Genomic DNA, 13,203 nt, shown 5'->3' with positions numbered 1-13,203 from the left:
ATAGTGTTTCTGATTTCATTTATTCGAGTTGTAACAACGTTTTGTTATCTCTTTTACATACATGCAAAATTACAGATCAGCAGTCACTCAACTTAACAACAAACTTGGCTCATACTTCAATAAAAAAATCAATAGCTTCAATGCTACAACAATATGACAAATTTTATTTGTATGCATGCAAAAGTAACAGATCGACAAGAGATCAACACCAAATTGAATTTGGTTCAAAACAAAATCGAAACAGTTCTATTTTTTAAATGCTAAATCTGTGCACCAATTTTCGCCCAGTTTGCTTTTTAAGTTTTGTAATTATTGCTTTCACCTGAACTTGGACAGACAGACGGAACGAATTGATTCCACTACAAATTTGACAGAACTCTATTGACTCTGAGCAAAAACCACAAATTAAATTTCAGTCAACTAGCCCAAAGAATATTTGAGTTATTCTATTCATAGTCAGAAAGAAGACCAGGCACGTATAACCGAAAAATATGATTTTCGGACTCAAAGTTTTAAAATGTAAAGATTCGCCAGAATTTGATGTTTACAATACTTTGCCTTTTTCGTATTCTGAAAATTAATAAAAAATGGTACTTGAACTAACAAAGCAAAGACAGTTTTAGATTACATATTATGTACTCAATGTCTCAAAAATATATAAAAGAAATTTAACCTCTACATGCACCTTCCAGAATTTTACTAACAATGCATTCTTAATATTATTCTCAGGCAGCTCTAACCATCCATGGAATAGTTGGCGGACCAATGCTGGGAGCATTTACTCTTGGAATGTTCATCCCATTTGCAAATACATGGGTAAACAAATTTATTTAATGATTTTCTCTTTGCCTAGATCATTTTTTTATAAAACTCCTTCATAATTCATTTTATTTCCAATTTTCAGATACATAACAGTTTATAAACATTATTATTCAATATTTGTTTCATAGTGGCAGTTATATCAACATATTCTAAATATCTGTTGTAAAACAAGCTATTTCATGATGCTTTTACTTTTGTCTTTTTCAGGGCGCATCAACAGGTCTTGTGAGTGGTTTTGGAATTGCCATGTGGTTTGGAATGGGAGCATTTGCAAGTCAGCCCTACATACCAGAACAATCCCTATCCTACCAAGGCTGTGCTGATGTTTATTTCAACGCTACTAATATCGATATCGCAAACATGACATCAATCCCTGAGATAATTCGAAACAAGTAATATATCGATTGATGAAATTAAAATGAATTTAAATTGTGTAATGATATTTGCATACAAAGTTTAATCATATGTCCTCGTTCTTTTCAGCGATGATATACTGCCACCTTACCGATTGTCTTACTTGTGGTTGAGTGGAATAGGGTTCATGGTTGTCATGATAGTAGGCATAGTGGTCAGTCTTATAACACGTAAGTTGCACTTTCTATCAAAATGTTCTGTACCTAATGAATTGCAAAAATAAACAATCAAGGCAATTCTACTCTTTTAAATTTTATTCTTAATATTTTTTAACATTTCTTCTATTTTCTAACTATAGATATTTTTTTTAAAATTTAAAAAATAGGTTCACACCTTACCATTTTCACTCACAACCATCCCAAATTGACCAGGAGTTATCTATGCTCTAAAAATGAGGGTATAACGAGGCGTAGGATTAGTTTACATTAAAAGCTCTATTGAAATCATGATTACTATTTCCGAATGGCATTAATTTTTAGAATAATATATTGCCAAATCGGATTGAAAATAATTGCATTATTTACTTTTAAAGATGTGTCACAAAAGTAAAAAAAAATTGTATATCAAATTTTATAAAATAGTAAAATTTTTCATGATAACAGTACCATTTTTTTCTAAATAAAATACATAGGTTTTTTTTTTCCTAAAATCATGCTACATTATCTGACAAAATGCTATATACAATCTGGTAAAATGATAATCATATCATATATGCAGAACTGTTAACAGACAGTGCTTAACTTGGGCGGAGAAAGTTTGAATATTATTGATATTAATGCTGCTACTGCTTTATTATTTATACTTTTTCTGCTTCGATAGTTTCAATGGCCTTACAAAAGGCCTAAAAGACCTACAAATAAGCTCCGAATAAGGTTTCTATAACCGCAGTTAATAAGTACCCAAGTATCTAAAATTTAGAAGCATACAGTAGCTAACAAAACTACAAAGCGGCTTACAGCAGTTGACAAAACTAACTTCATTTCAACAATGTTTTGAAAACTAGTCGGCCCTTTCTTTATCTTAATTGTTCAAAAAGGCTTTGATGCAGGGTAAGTCGATCTGATCACTGGCTGCGAATAGGGTGTTGTTTACAAACATCATTTTACCCAGATGCTGTGAATGTAGTAACAGATAATAAACTGTCGACAATAATTATCACCGACAGCCCAGTTTGTTTCGTGGTCATTGGCAGCCTAGTCTGTGTGAAATACAGAATTATTTTAATTTTTGAAAAAGATGTAATTATTTAATTAATTAAAGTGATAGAAAAATTAGGCTTTTCGAATTTCAGGAATAAGAAATTCCAATTTATTTGATAACGTTTTACATAGTTAAGGGCTTTACAGAAACAATGCACCGGTCAATATGCAAAATAAAAATTAAGAATCTTGTTTACAGCTCTTTCAAATAAAAGATAAATTTCAAATTCACCGGACAGAATGACAATGGACAGAAGAAAATTAATGAATGATTTTTTTCAAGCTTTGAACATAAAATGTCATGATTTAAAAGAGTCAGGCATTTCTGTACAGGTAATGTTCTGGAAGTGATTTTCTCTGAAGTTAAGAAGCAAAAAGAAGGATCTTTATGCATTGCATGCTAGTATATTTTAATGTTACACTTTAAATGCATTTCTCATTAGGTAATGGAATCGCAAATATTTAAAATAAGCTATCATTATTTTAGTTTAAATCTTTTTCGGAAACATTTAGAAGTTGTTAATACCATTTAACTTTTTGAAAGGGAAGAAATTAATTTTTCATTCTTAAATTTCCTATATATTGCTTCTTGAGGCTTAGTATACAAATAGCTGCAGAATTTGATTTTCTCGGATTTTTCTTTATCATTTCATTAAACAAAGAAATGTGAACTTTTAATTTCAAAAACATTTTAAAATTCAAGCATTCTTGTTTCCAGAAATCGTAAGTGTATAAATTTTAAATCATTCCGGGGCATTAAATCATTCCATTTAAATCATTCCAGGGTATTACATAAAATGTGTTACATTTGTTATTAAAATTATTAATCCTAATTAGAGAATTTTTTTTAAATTTAGCAAAAATATTTATTATAATCTTACACATTAAAATTGCTAATTGTTTATATACTAATTATGTATTATATATAAAAATGCTTTAAAAACTCATTGCCATGATTTTTAGTTTCAAATTTGTAGTTTCGTCTAGTTATTCTCATTTTTAAATATAATTTTTTCTTAATAAGTATTTTTGGTAAATCGAATATTTATTATGACTCCTACAATTTCGAACTGGGAAATGTGTATTAAAAATTAATTTCGAATCTTTATCAAAATTTGTTACTTTATTGTTTTTGAATTTCATTTATTTTTTTATTGCAGGTTCCAAAGAGGAAGAAATTGTGGATGAAAGATTATTATCGCCCTTTATAACATGGCTCAGCAAATACATGCCTGGTGGCAAATTCAAAGAGATGGTTTTGCATAAAGAAAAAAGAGTAATGCGTTTATTACTTTATTTTATAATCTGATATTAGCTCTTTCAGTGTTATAGATTCAGTAAACATGTTATTAAGTTTTAACATGTAAATACAGAATGTCCATTCTAACTATGTATCAAAAATCTTTTCTAAACCGTTAGAGATGAACATATAAGTTATAAAAATCCAGTTATATCCAGTTATAAAAATACTTTTCATGATATAAGAAATTATATTTTATAACCCTTAGTCAATAAATATACTGCAAAACAAACTACAAAAGCTTAATTTTTATAAGACCCTATATTCTTAAAATTTTGAACATTCTAATACTGTAATCAAATTAAATATCCAATTATCTGCGAATAAAATTGATCAAGTTACGAAACTTTGAATTTCTTTGTTTCGGATACCTTTATATAACTTCATTGGTTGCTTCGAGGAAGATCCGCCAATCAATTACCGGTCTTATTTGTAGCAGACATTGATTGGCTAAAAATAATCAATGCTTTATAATCGGCCAATTAGCTTTTGTTTTCTTCATTTAAAATGTTATAATGTCTAGAAAATTCCGCAAACATTTGAGTGTCTGTATAAAAATTTATTTATAATTCTTTGTTTGCAATATATTTATTGAATCAAGCAGTATAAACTATAGTTTCTTAATGCTTTAACCCTTTAAAGGGACATTTTTTTTTCTAATCATAGTATGTTAAAATATTTTTAGACTTGAAATTAGAATAAGGAAAGGTATTCATTTAGCTTATTAGATAAATTTAATTTGATTAATTAATTAATTTGGTTCATTAATAATTAAGTAACAAATCAAGACACATCATTTTGTGTGAGATAAAGAATTGAAGCATCTAAGTTTCTGTCTTTCTAAAAAAATTTGTCAGAACTTATGCCAACCTACATAATTTCATAAAAAGATTGATAAATTTGGTGGGAAGCATACTTCCCACTGCCCTAGAAAGGGTTAAAAAAGAATATATATATAAGTCAGAAGTATACGCCTATCTCTTTACTGTAGAAATTAAGAATTGAGTCCAAAGAGATTAGTAGCCTGAAAATTTGATACACTCAGATACATGAAAGATACACTTTGATCAAATCATTCATTGATTAACTCTTTCATTGATTACGAAAAGGTATTTTAAAAAAACTATTATAATGCGGCATATGATTTTTTTTTCGATATATTGTAAAGATGGTTATAAAGTTTTTAATGAAATCACTTATGTCAGCAAATTCCATTGTGAACACCCTTTGTAGATGGACGAATATCAAGACGGTATTCAAATTCTCGCCACATATTGTTCAATAATTTCCCTAACTTTGAATGTATCAATATCTTCACTTGGTGTTGCAAATACATTGTCCTTAATATGATCCCAATAGAAAAAAAATATCTAAAAATATATAATATATAATATAAGCGAATGAGTAAATAAGCGCTGGCATAATTGATCTTACTTTCACCATGGCTTCATTGATGCCATTTCAATAACAAACGAATATAAAAATCACTATTTCTGCATTAGTTTCAACATCTGTTGGATTAAAAATATTCAAAAACATTGTAATTCCATAATAAAAATTTTACTATATCATATTTAATGCTATTTTCATAATAACTAGCCACCTTTGGCAACCAGCTTGCTAGCCTAGATTATTGATTTTTTCGACTGTTAAATGATTAATATGGACTGCATTCCCCCCCCTTGTTATTTGTAAAATCTGAAAGTCTCAATTAAAGTCTTTGTAAAGTCTCAATTAAGTGACTTTAATTGAATCGATGTACTATAAATTATTGTGGGAGCAGACTAAAAAGTATGTATGCAACAAAATAAAAGCAGAAGTGAAAATCTTATTTCGGAGTTAATGTCTAAAAAAAGCAATTTAAAAAAATAATAATTTTAACATTAGCAAAAGCACGTGATTTAGGGTTTTGGTAAATGAGTGTGAACTTCTTCGGTCTGTGACTGTTTAATTGAATCAAAACAGACTGTGAATCAAATTATATTTAAGAAATTGTGCAGAAATGAAATTGATATCATTAAAGAGTATTCGTATTTTAATTTAATGGAATTTTAATTAATAAGTTTATGTATTTTAATTCAATGCAAAAACCATTGTTGTGAGATAATAGTTTTGGAACATATGAATATGAGTTTCCATAGGCAAGTCATAGCGATTTTTCATCTAACAAATGTTCAGTTTATTTTAAAGCTCAATTAAAGCTATTTCAATTATTTTGATTTCTTTTACATCGATTTTTTTATCATACATGAGCTTCTAATATATAGAAATATTTAATAATTTCTTAAAAATTGAAAATATTATATGATAAAAATGTTTCTAATTGCAGGGCATGTCACAGACACCACTGAGAACAACCAGTGTCATCAGCGAATCTGACTTTTATCCGACCAAAAAAGCATCAATCTCATACATATCAGACTCTAAATTATCTTAACAAGACTTAAATGTTGCATTGTGTATATTTTTATAGAAGAAATTGTTCAATGGTAAACTTTCAAAAGTATACCAAAATGTATATGAATGTATGTGCATGTATATCGTCTCTATTATAAAATAATAAAGTTTTGTCCTTTTTGTTGTACTTACGAATTTTTTTCCCTTGCTGTTTTCGCAAAATGGAAAATATTTCAAGAGAAACAAATGCCTTGAGATTTCGATACATATAATTTCTTATTAATTTATATCACTCTATTCCTTCAATATAATTGTTCCTAACAACGAACTGAAAATCTCAAGTTTAGCTTAGTTATATTAACGTCCCGCTTGAGGCAACACTAGGGCTATTTAGGGACGGACCTCGTCATTTTGAACCGCGGTCAGATGATGAGGATGACATCTGAGCTGGCAACCCCCTCTCCACACCACACCAGCGGGAGGACGTTTGGTCAGGACGGATTTAACGTGCAACAGACCCCCTTATAAGACTGTTCTTCGGTGGAATCGGGTCTCGAACCCGAAACCCTCCGGTTCTGAAGCCGAGACCTTACCACCAGGCCACCGCGGCCTCTGAAAATCTCAAAGCAATAGCAATAAAAAACAACAAGAGTAGTCTCCCTGAAATTTACTCGCATACTCTGTAATAAAAATGTTATCCCCTTTCCTATAAAATTGTGTACGTAAATGCCTCGAGTACTCAGATTTTTTATTTTATGAATTCCGACATGAGAAGTTTATCCTTCTTATTGTTATAAATTCGGGGTTCTTTCGATTTGTTAGTATTATATTAAAGAAAATTGAATATACATTCTGGAAAATTTTTTTTGTCCAATTAGGCCAAAATTTTACACAGATATTTTGACAAATTTGACTCTTTAACTTAATTTTAATCTACATCGCTAAATCTGTATACTAAATTTTATCCAACTAGCACTTTACGATTTGTATTTATAGCATTCGCTTCTACTCCGACAGCGCAGGTGTCGTCCTCGTTATCTGAATGCAATTCAAATTTACGAGGTCCATCCCAAAATAGCCCTAGTGTTGCTTTAAAACGCGACTTTAATCTAACTAAATTAAACTCAACTCAACTCCGACAGCCAGACAGACAAATGTCTTGTGAATAGATTTAGTTCAAAATTTGATAGAAATCTACAAATTTGGTGTAATTTGGTAATAGATCCTTTAAATCAAACCAAATTCCATTCTTCTAGATCAAGCCATTTTTTTATCTGTCATATTCATAGACAGACAAGAGTTGGATCTTTAAATGATTACCCAAATTTCTCTTTTTATACATCATATAGAAGGAAGTAAAAAGTCGTTGTGAAATCTAAATTAAAGTTAAATTTAAGAAAAAGCTTTTATAAATACGCAATAAGTTTTTAACTTCCTAATACATTCTTCTCTTACATCTAGCCATCGAATTTCAATACTTTTCTTTTCTCTCCCCAGAATACGTATTTATTAAGTGGTGAAATGGTAAAATAAAAGATAAAATTAATTGTAGAAGAATATTTTGATGTAGGCATTTATTTTGTAAGTTCAGTTCTCAGAACATACCTTACAAATCAAATATTTCCTACACACGCGCGATAAAACGGAACTGCCATATTTTCCCAGCAAGTAAATATTTTGAAAAGCGATATATTTACAAGCTTTCGTATTACCAGGAAACAGAGTCATTACGATGAAACATTGCTCAGTGTGTTCTACAGGATAAAACGTTGAACCTGGTTCTACCAAATTTGGCAACTAGTAACCTCTAGGGAAGTAAGTGTCCAATAATAAGAGGGGTTTTTTTTCAAAATTTTAATTACATTTTAATTAGAGATTAATTTTGAAATTTAATCGTTCTCCTGAATAATTTCAAGGCATATTATTGCGCAATAGCAATCTGCACACATTTTCAAAATTCGAAAAATTTAATTTTTTAGTGATATTAATTTTATTTCTATAAAATTTTTCTATAACATTCACAATTTTTTAAATACTCTTTAATTGGTTTTTAGTTTTAGTTAATATATTTTTTTTATATGTAAGAAAAAGATGGCATTAGAATTATTTGATGTTTTATTGAATATATTATTTATATATTTATATATACTGAATATATTATTCAATTTTATTATTTGTGTAATTATCAAACAAAGTTTGAATTTTTTAAAAAAATTTTATAATATTTTTTAAATAATCTTAATACTCTCATATGAGAATATTTACAAAAGTGTTTAAATGTGAAAAAATATTGGCCAGAAGGAATTAAATTGTGCATTAAGTTATATAATTAGTTTTCAGTAATAGTTGAATTTCAAAAATTCTGACATGTGGACTGAAAAAAAAAACAACTTTGCAAATGAAGACCAAAAAGTGGACAAGTGGATAGATTTAACAGTGTTTATTTTGTACTAAAAGAATACCTACTAAATAAACACTGGCTTTCTTGGATCTATCAAATTCTTATACTGAAAGGAAAATTTTAGGTTTTTTTTTTTTTTTTTTTTTTGTGCTTATCAAGAAAAATTCGGAACACTTCACTTCCTGCACCGAAATTTTCAATTCCATTTGAGAAGACTTGGAAGAAGTATAAAAATGTTTCATGGGAAGGAAAGGCGAAAAAAAAATTTCAAAATCCGATGATTCAAAATTAAAAAGATATAATAAGCGAATTATCGACATTTCGTAATCTTGACATAATTTCATTAAAAGATGTTAAAATCGTTCATTTAAATAAAAGCATTTAAAAAAATTCTAAAGTGAAGAGATCGACACCCCTACAATTAGAGATATCCTTATCGTTAATACATCAGAATTTGCATCAAAATTAGATTGCGATCTTAATTTAGTTACGTCAATGCCCCATTTGAAAGTAACACTGGACTTATTTTGGGACGAACGACGTTTTGAAATGTTGAACCACGGCGTGATTATGTGAATGATTCCTGAGGTGACACACCATTCTCCAAGTTCCCGCACCACACCAGCGGGAAAACATTTAACTCAAGACATGATTTAGCAAGCATTAGACTAGCACATATGACGGTTCTTTAGTGAATTCGGGTTTCGAACCTGAATCCCTTCTGTGAGAAAGCTGAGATCTTGCCACAAAGTTGGAAAATTCTTAAGCAGAGCAGAAAACTTACAAATTGTTTAATTTTTTATAATCTGACATGGTTTAAATTAATATAGGAAAAAGAGAGTAAAATAAATTATGATTATTATTTTAGTGATCTACCATGGCAACGCTATAGTAAAATTTCGTAGAAATTCTATGCAAGCATATTTATCTTAATTTTAAGGATTCGTTTATTTCGTTACATTTATTTATTTTTAAACAAAAACCTGAGTAATTTTATAAATGGTTATGTTAATGTTATAATTTATGATTTATTCAAAATCTCACGGAATTTTTGAGACTGATTCTGAATCTATTTATTTGATGGATTTCGATAACTAAAATCATAAGTTGCAAATCGATCCAACAGATACTGGCGTCTTAGAAAACTGCCAAAAATAAACTCGAAACACTTTTCTCTTTTTTTACTGTTATCGTCAGGATTCTTAATTAAGATAATGGCTTATTAAGTGACTACGTTTGGGGTGAATTTTTATGATAAACAATGGAAACTAGTTATATTTTTGAATATTTGTATACAAAAGATTGAAAAAATATATATATGAAACCAAAATATACTATTTAAAAGGCGAATGTTTTTTAAAAACTACAAAAAATATCTTTTTTTTTTTTTTTTTGACTCAAAAGAGGTATAAAGGTAAAATCTTCTAGTTTAAGAGATTTATAAAATTATTTGCTTTAAATGTTGCAGAAACTTTAAGAAATATGTTATCTAGTTCCTGAACTAAAAAATAAGCTGTATTTTCTATCTATTCTTTAAATAATGAGGTTCAACTGATAAATAACACGAAATTTCCCATTTTATCAGATTGTGAAGCGTTAATACAACTGTAAAATATTTCTAAATAGATAGATTTTTTTTATACTCTAGTTCAGAAACTGCAGAACATATTGAGAAATTATTATTCCAAATTTGAACAAAAAAATATGTATTAGAATTTAATTTCTGATAATTTTAGTCAGAAAATTCTATCAAAGATTAGAATTTGAGAAAATTGCATCTAAAGATGCAAAATAGCATTAAACCGATGTAAATGCAAATATAAAAATCAGTGTAACTTCCCAAGAAATAGGGACAAAATTGTAACGATTTTATAAAGAAACCTATTAAAACATTAAGAATATTAAATTTTTTAAAAAATCATAAATTTATAAAAAAATCGACTTTTTAACGTAGTCATATGCTTAAGTGAAGGTATTCATGAGTTATAACTTGCTTACAATTTACACGTCTTTATAAATCCGAACTGAAAACTTCGAGGCCAAACATTTGTGAAATGAAAACCGAACTTATCTACGGCATTAACATAGCAATTTATTTATTTTCTTAACAGTTATTTATCTATAAATTTCATATAATTAATCTTAGCAAGTCAAAAGAATTTTACATCGTTAGGACAGAAAAGTTATTTTTTAAGTGTAGGTATAAACAGATATGGGCTTTATATTATCACCAAAAGCCTGATCAAACCGGTGTAGAAAAGCTATTAAACAAAGTGCTTCAGCTGTTCTGACTTCTACTCTTTTTATTGGGTAGAGGACGTTTTACTGACCGCAATCTCTAGATTTATTTGCCTCATCTTAAAAGTCTTTCCTTAGTCTAGTTTTCTAAGACTGATAGCGTTTTGAAAAGAAAAAAGTAAAGCTGAAATATTATTCAATGGAAACTTTTTATTAGGAAACGTGAGTTATTTCCTTTCTTCCTTTTTTTTCCCTTGATTAATATTTCTTGATTTTTTTTAATTTTATGTGAAAGAGTTTTTATTATTTGATATCAAATGAACATACGCTTCTTCTTCTTGCGTACAGCCGACCACCCCGCCACCACTAAACGTAGCAGTATCGACAGGATTAATGAACATACGCTATCAAAAATAGGTATTTTAAATGGAAGATAAAGTTAAAAATACGAAATAGAATAAACTCATAATATGAATATGTTCTACTAATGAATGTTGAGTGAATTTTTATCAAATTATGGGTAATGCTGTAAAAAACCTTACCTTATGCTGTAAAAAAAATCAAATTTGTCTTGAAATATTAATCAAGAAATGTTTGTTGTGTAATTCCATTTGAGCAGAGGTGGCCTGATGGCTAGGACTCTGCTGCAGAACCGGATTGTTCCAAGCTCTAAACTCTAACATCCTCTATTTGGTGTAGAGAGGAAGTTGAAAGGAAGTGCGAGTTCGGATATCGTTCTCTTCATTTGACCACGGTTAAAAGCTTTTAAGTCTGCCCTCTAAAAGTTCTCGTGTTACCCGAAATTGAATGTTATAAGCGGTATTACCTAACTCTTAATTTCCAGTTTTTGATTCTTTTCCCTCCGTTTACAATACTTTTGTTCTTCTTTCAGAATCAATTGGTAATTAATGAAAGTGGCTTAAAAGTGGCTTAACGCAATTTATACCTTACCCTTTTTCATCCATTAAAAAATGCAAATTTAATATTCTAAAATACAAAATGCAAAATTTAATACTTTAACTAATACCAGTGAGAGTGTGGTTTTCTTGAAATTAACTTATATATATATATATATATATATATATATATATATATATATATATATATATATATATATATATATATATATATATATATATATATATATATATATATATATATATATATATATATATATATATATATATATATATATATATATATATTGTACGTTATTGAAGAGACTATTAGCGATCGATCTGTGTTATCTTTTAGCGATTAATCACCAGAAAACCGAAAGCTTATTTTGGCCATTATGTGCATTTTAGACACCATTTTTTCAACCGATTAAAGCCAAAACACAGACATACCATTGAATTATAGTAAAAACAAAATCACATATCGAGTTTCATGTATTTAAATCATTGTGTTTTTGGATATCGCATTTACCTGCTTGCAAAAGTGCAGGTCAACGGATGGTCAATGCGACATGTATTTATATTTTAGATATTAAATTTGTATATCAAATTTAAATCATCTAGTTCTCTTCGTTTTGTAGTTATTATGGTAACTATTCAGACAGGTAGACAGACAAATTTCTTCTGAATGGAGTTTGCTCAAAATTTAAAGAAATCTACAAATTTGGTGTAGAAGTCATAAGCCAAATTTCTTCCGTCTAGTTCAAAGTATTTTTGAGTTATTGCCTTCACAGATGGGCAAATGGACAGACTGGAAGGTAGACAGACATAATTCTAAAAATTTGTTATTCTGTCTTAGGGAAGTCTGAAATGTGACAGTCCTTTTTGTATCCCTTGTATACTTCGAATACAAGATACGATATTGCAAAAGAACAGTTCATATTAAATGACTACATAATTGAAAAATGTAATTAACAATAAGACAATTTATTTATCATAAATATCAAAGAATTATTGAAGTGACTTTTATAAAAATAAATATCGCTTAATTAGAAAGAAAAGAGAGCCCAAAGTTAATAATGTCCAAGACAGAAGAGAGGCCAAAGTTCAAACAACATCATTTAAAATTCAATAATCTATAAAGAAACAGAAAACGGTGTTAAAATTTTATTTTGAAAAAAAGTCATATTAATAGAAGTTAATAAAAACAAAAAATAAACTAATAGCAATTTTTGTATTAATACAAAAAAAATGGATTTTTTTTATCTATATATAAAAAATTTATAAGTAAGAGTAATTCTTTATTTCACTAAGTAAGACGAGTTCCTCTATTTCATTAGAAGCAAAATCATTATTTTTAATTAGAAAAAACCTTGAAGTTAAGGAGAAAAAAAACTATTTTCTGCATGCTTTTTATGTATATGCACAGAATTATTCATAAAGTGAATACATAACTCTCACATATTTAACACCGCATATTTAAAATTCATGATTTTGCAGATTTTAAAATCAAGATTTGTCACTAAACTGTATTTT

At 28.4% G+C, this 13,203-nt stretch overlaps 2 protein-coding genes across 5 annotated transcripts in view; both read left to right on the top strand.

Moving 5' to 3' along the window:
• LOC129963095 (sodium-coupled monocarboxylate transporter 1-like) overlaps positions 1-6,319 on the top strand; it is a 75,349-nt gene extending 69,030 nt beyond the window's left edge. For all 3 annotated transcript variants that reach the window (XM_056077372.1, XM_056077282.1, XM_056077196.1), the window contains exons 12-16: positions 730-816; positions 1,030-1,214; positions 1,306-1,406; positions 3,596-3,711; positions 6,065-6,319. In XM_056077372.1, the coding sequence (XP_055933347.1) occupies positions 730-816; positions 1,030-1,214; positions 1,306-1,406; positions 3,596-3,711; positions 6,065-6,172 (597 nt within the window). In that variant the 3' untranslated portion in view covers positions 6,173-6,319. The remainder of the gene's footprint in view (positions 1-729; positions 817-1,029; positions 1,215-1,305; positions 1,407-3,595; positions 3,712-6,064) is intronic.
• Positions 6,320-7,845: 1,526 nt separating this feature from the next.
• Positions 7,846-13,203, top strand: part of LOC129963241 (sodium-coupled monocarboxylate transporter 1-like) — a 51,142-nt gene continuing 45,784 nt past the window's right edge. Inside the window, exon 1 of one of the 2 annotated variants that reach the window (XM_056077592.1) lies at positions 7,846-7,947. The gene's annotated coding sequence lies outside the window, so the exon portion shown is untranslated. Of the gene's footprint in view, positions 7,948-10,871; positions 10,994-13,203 lie in introns of those variants that run through there. The other variant, XM_056077503.1, reaches the window with a different exon arrangement.

This window comes from Argiope bruennichi, chromosome 1 (genome assembly GCF_947563725.1).
Source record: "Argiope bruennichi chromosome 1, qqArgBrue1.1, whole genome shotgun sequence".
Taxonomy (NCBI): Eukaryota; Metazoa; Arthropoda; class Arachnida; order Araneae; family Araneidae; genus Argiope; species Argiope bruennichi.
Note: the sequence above shows the minus strand (reverse complement) of the source record. Positions and strands in the feature narration are given on the sequence as shown.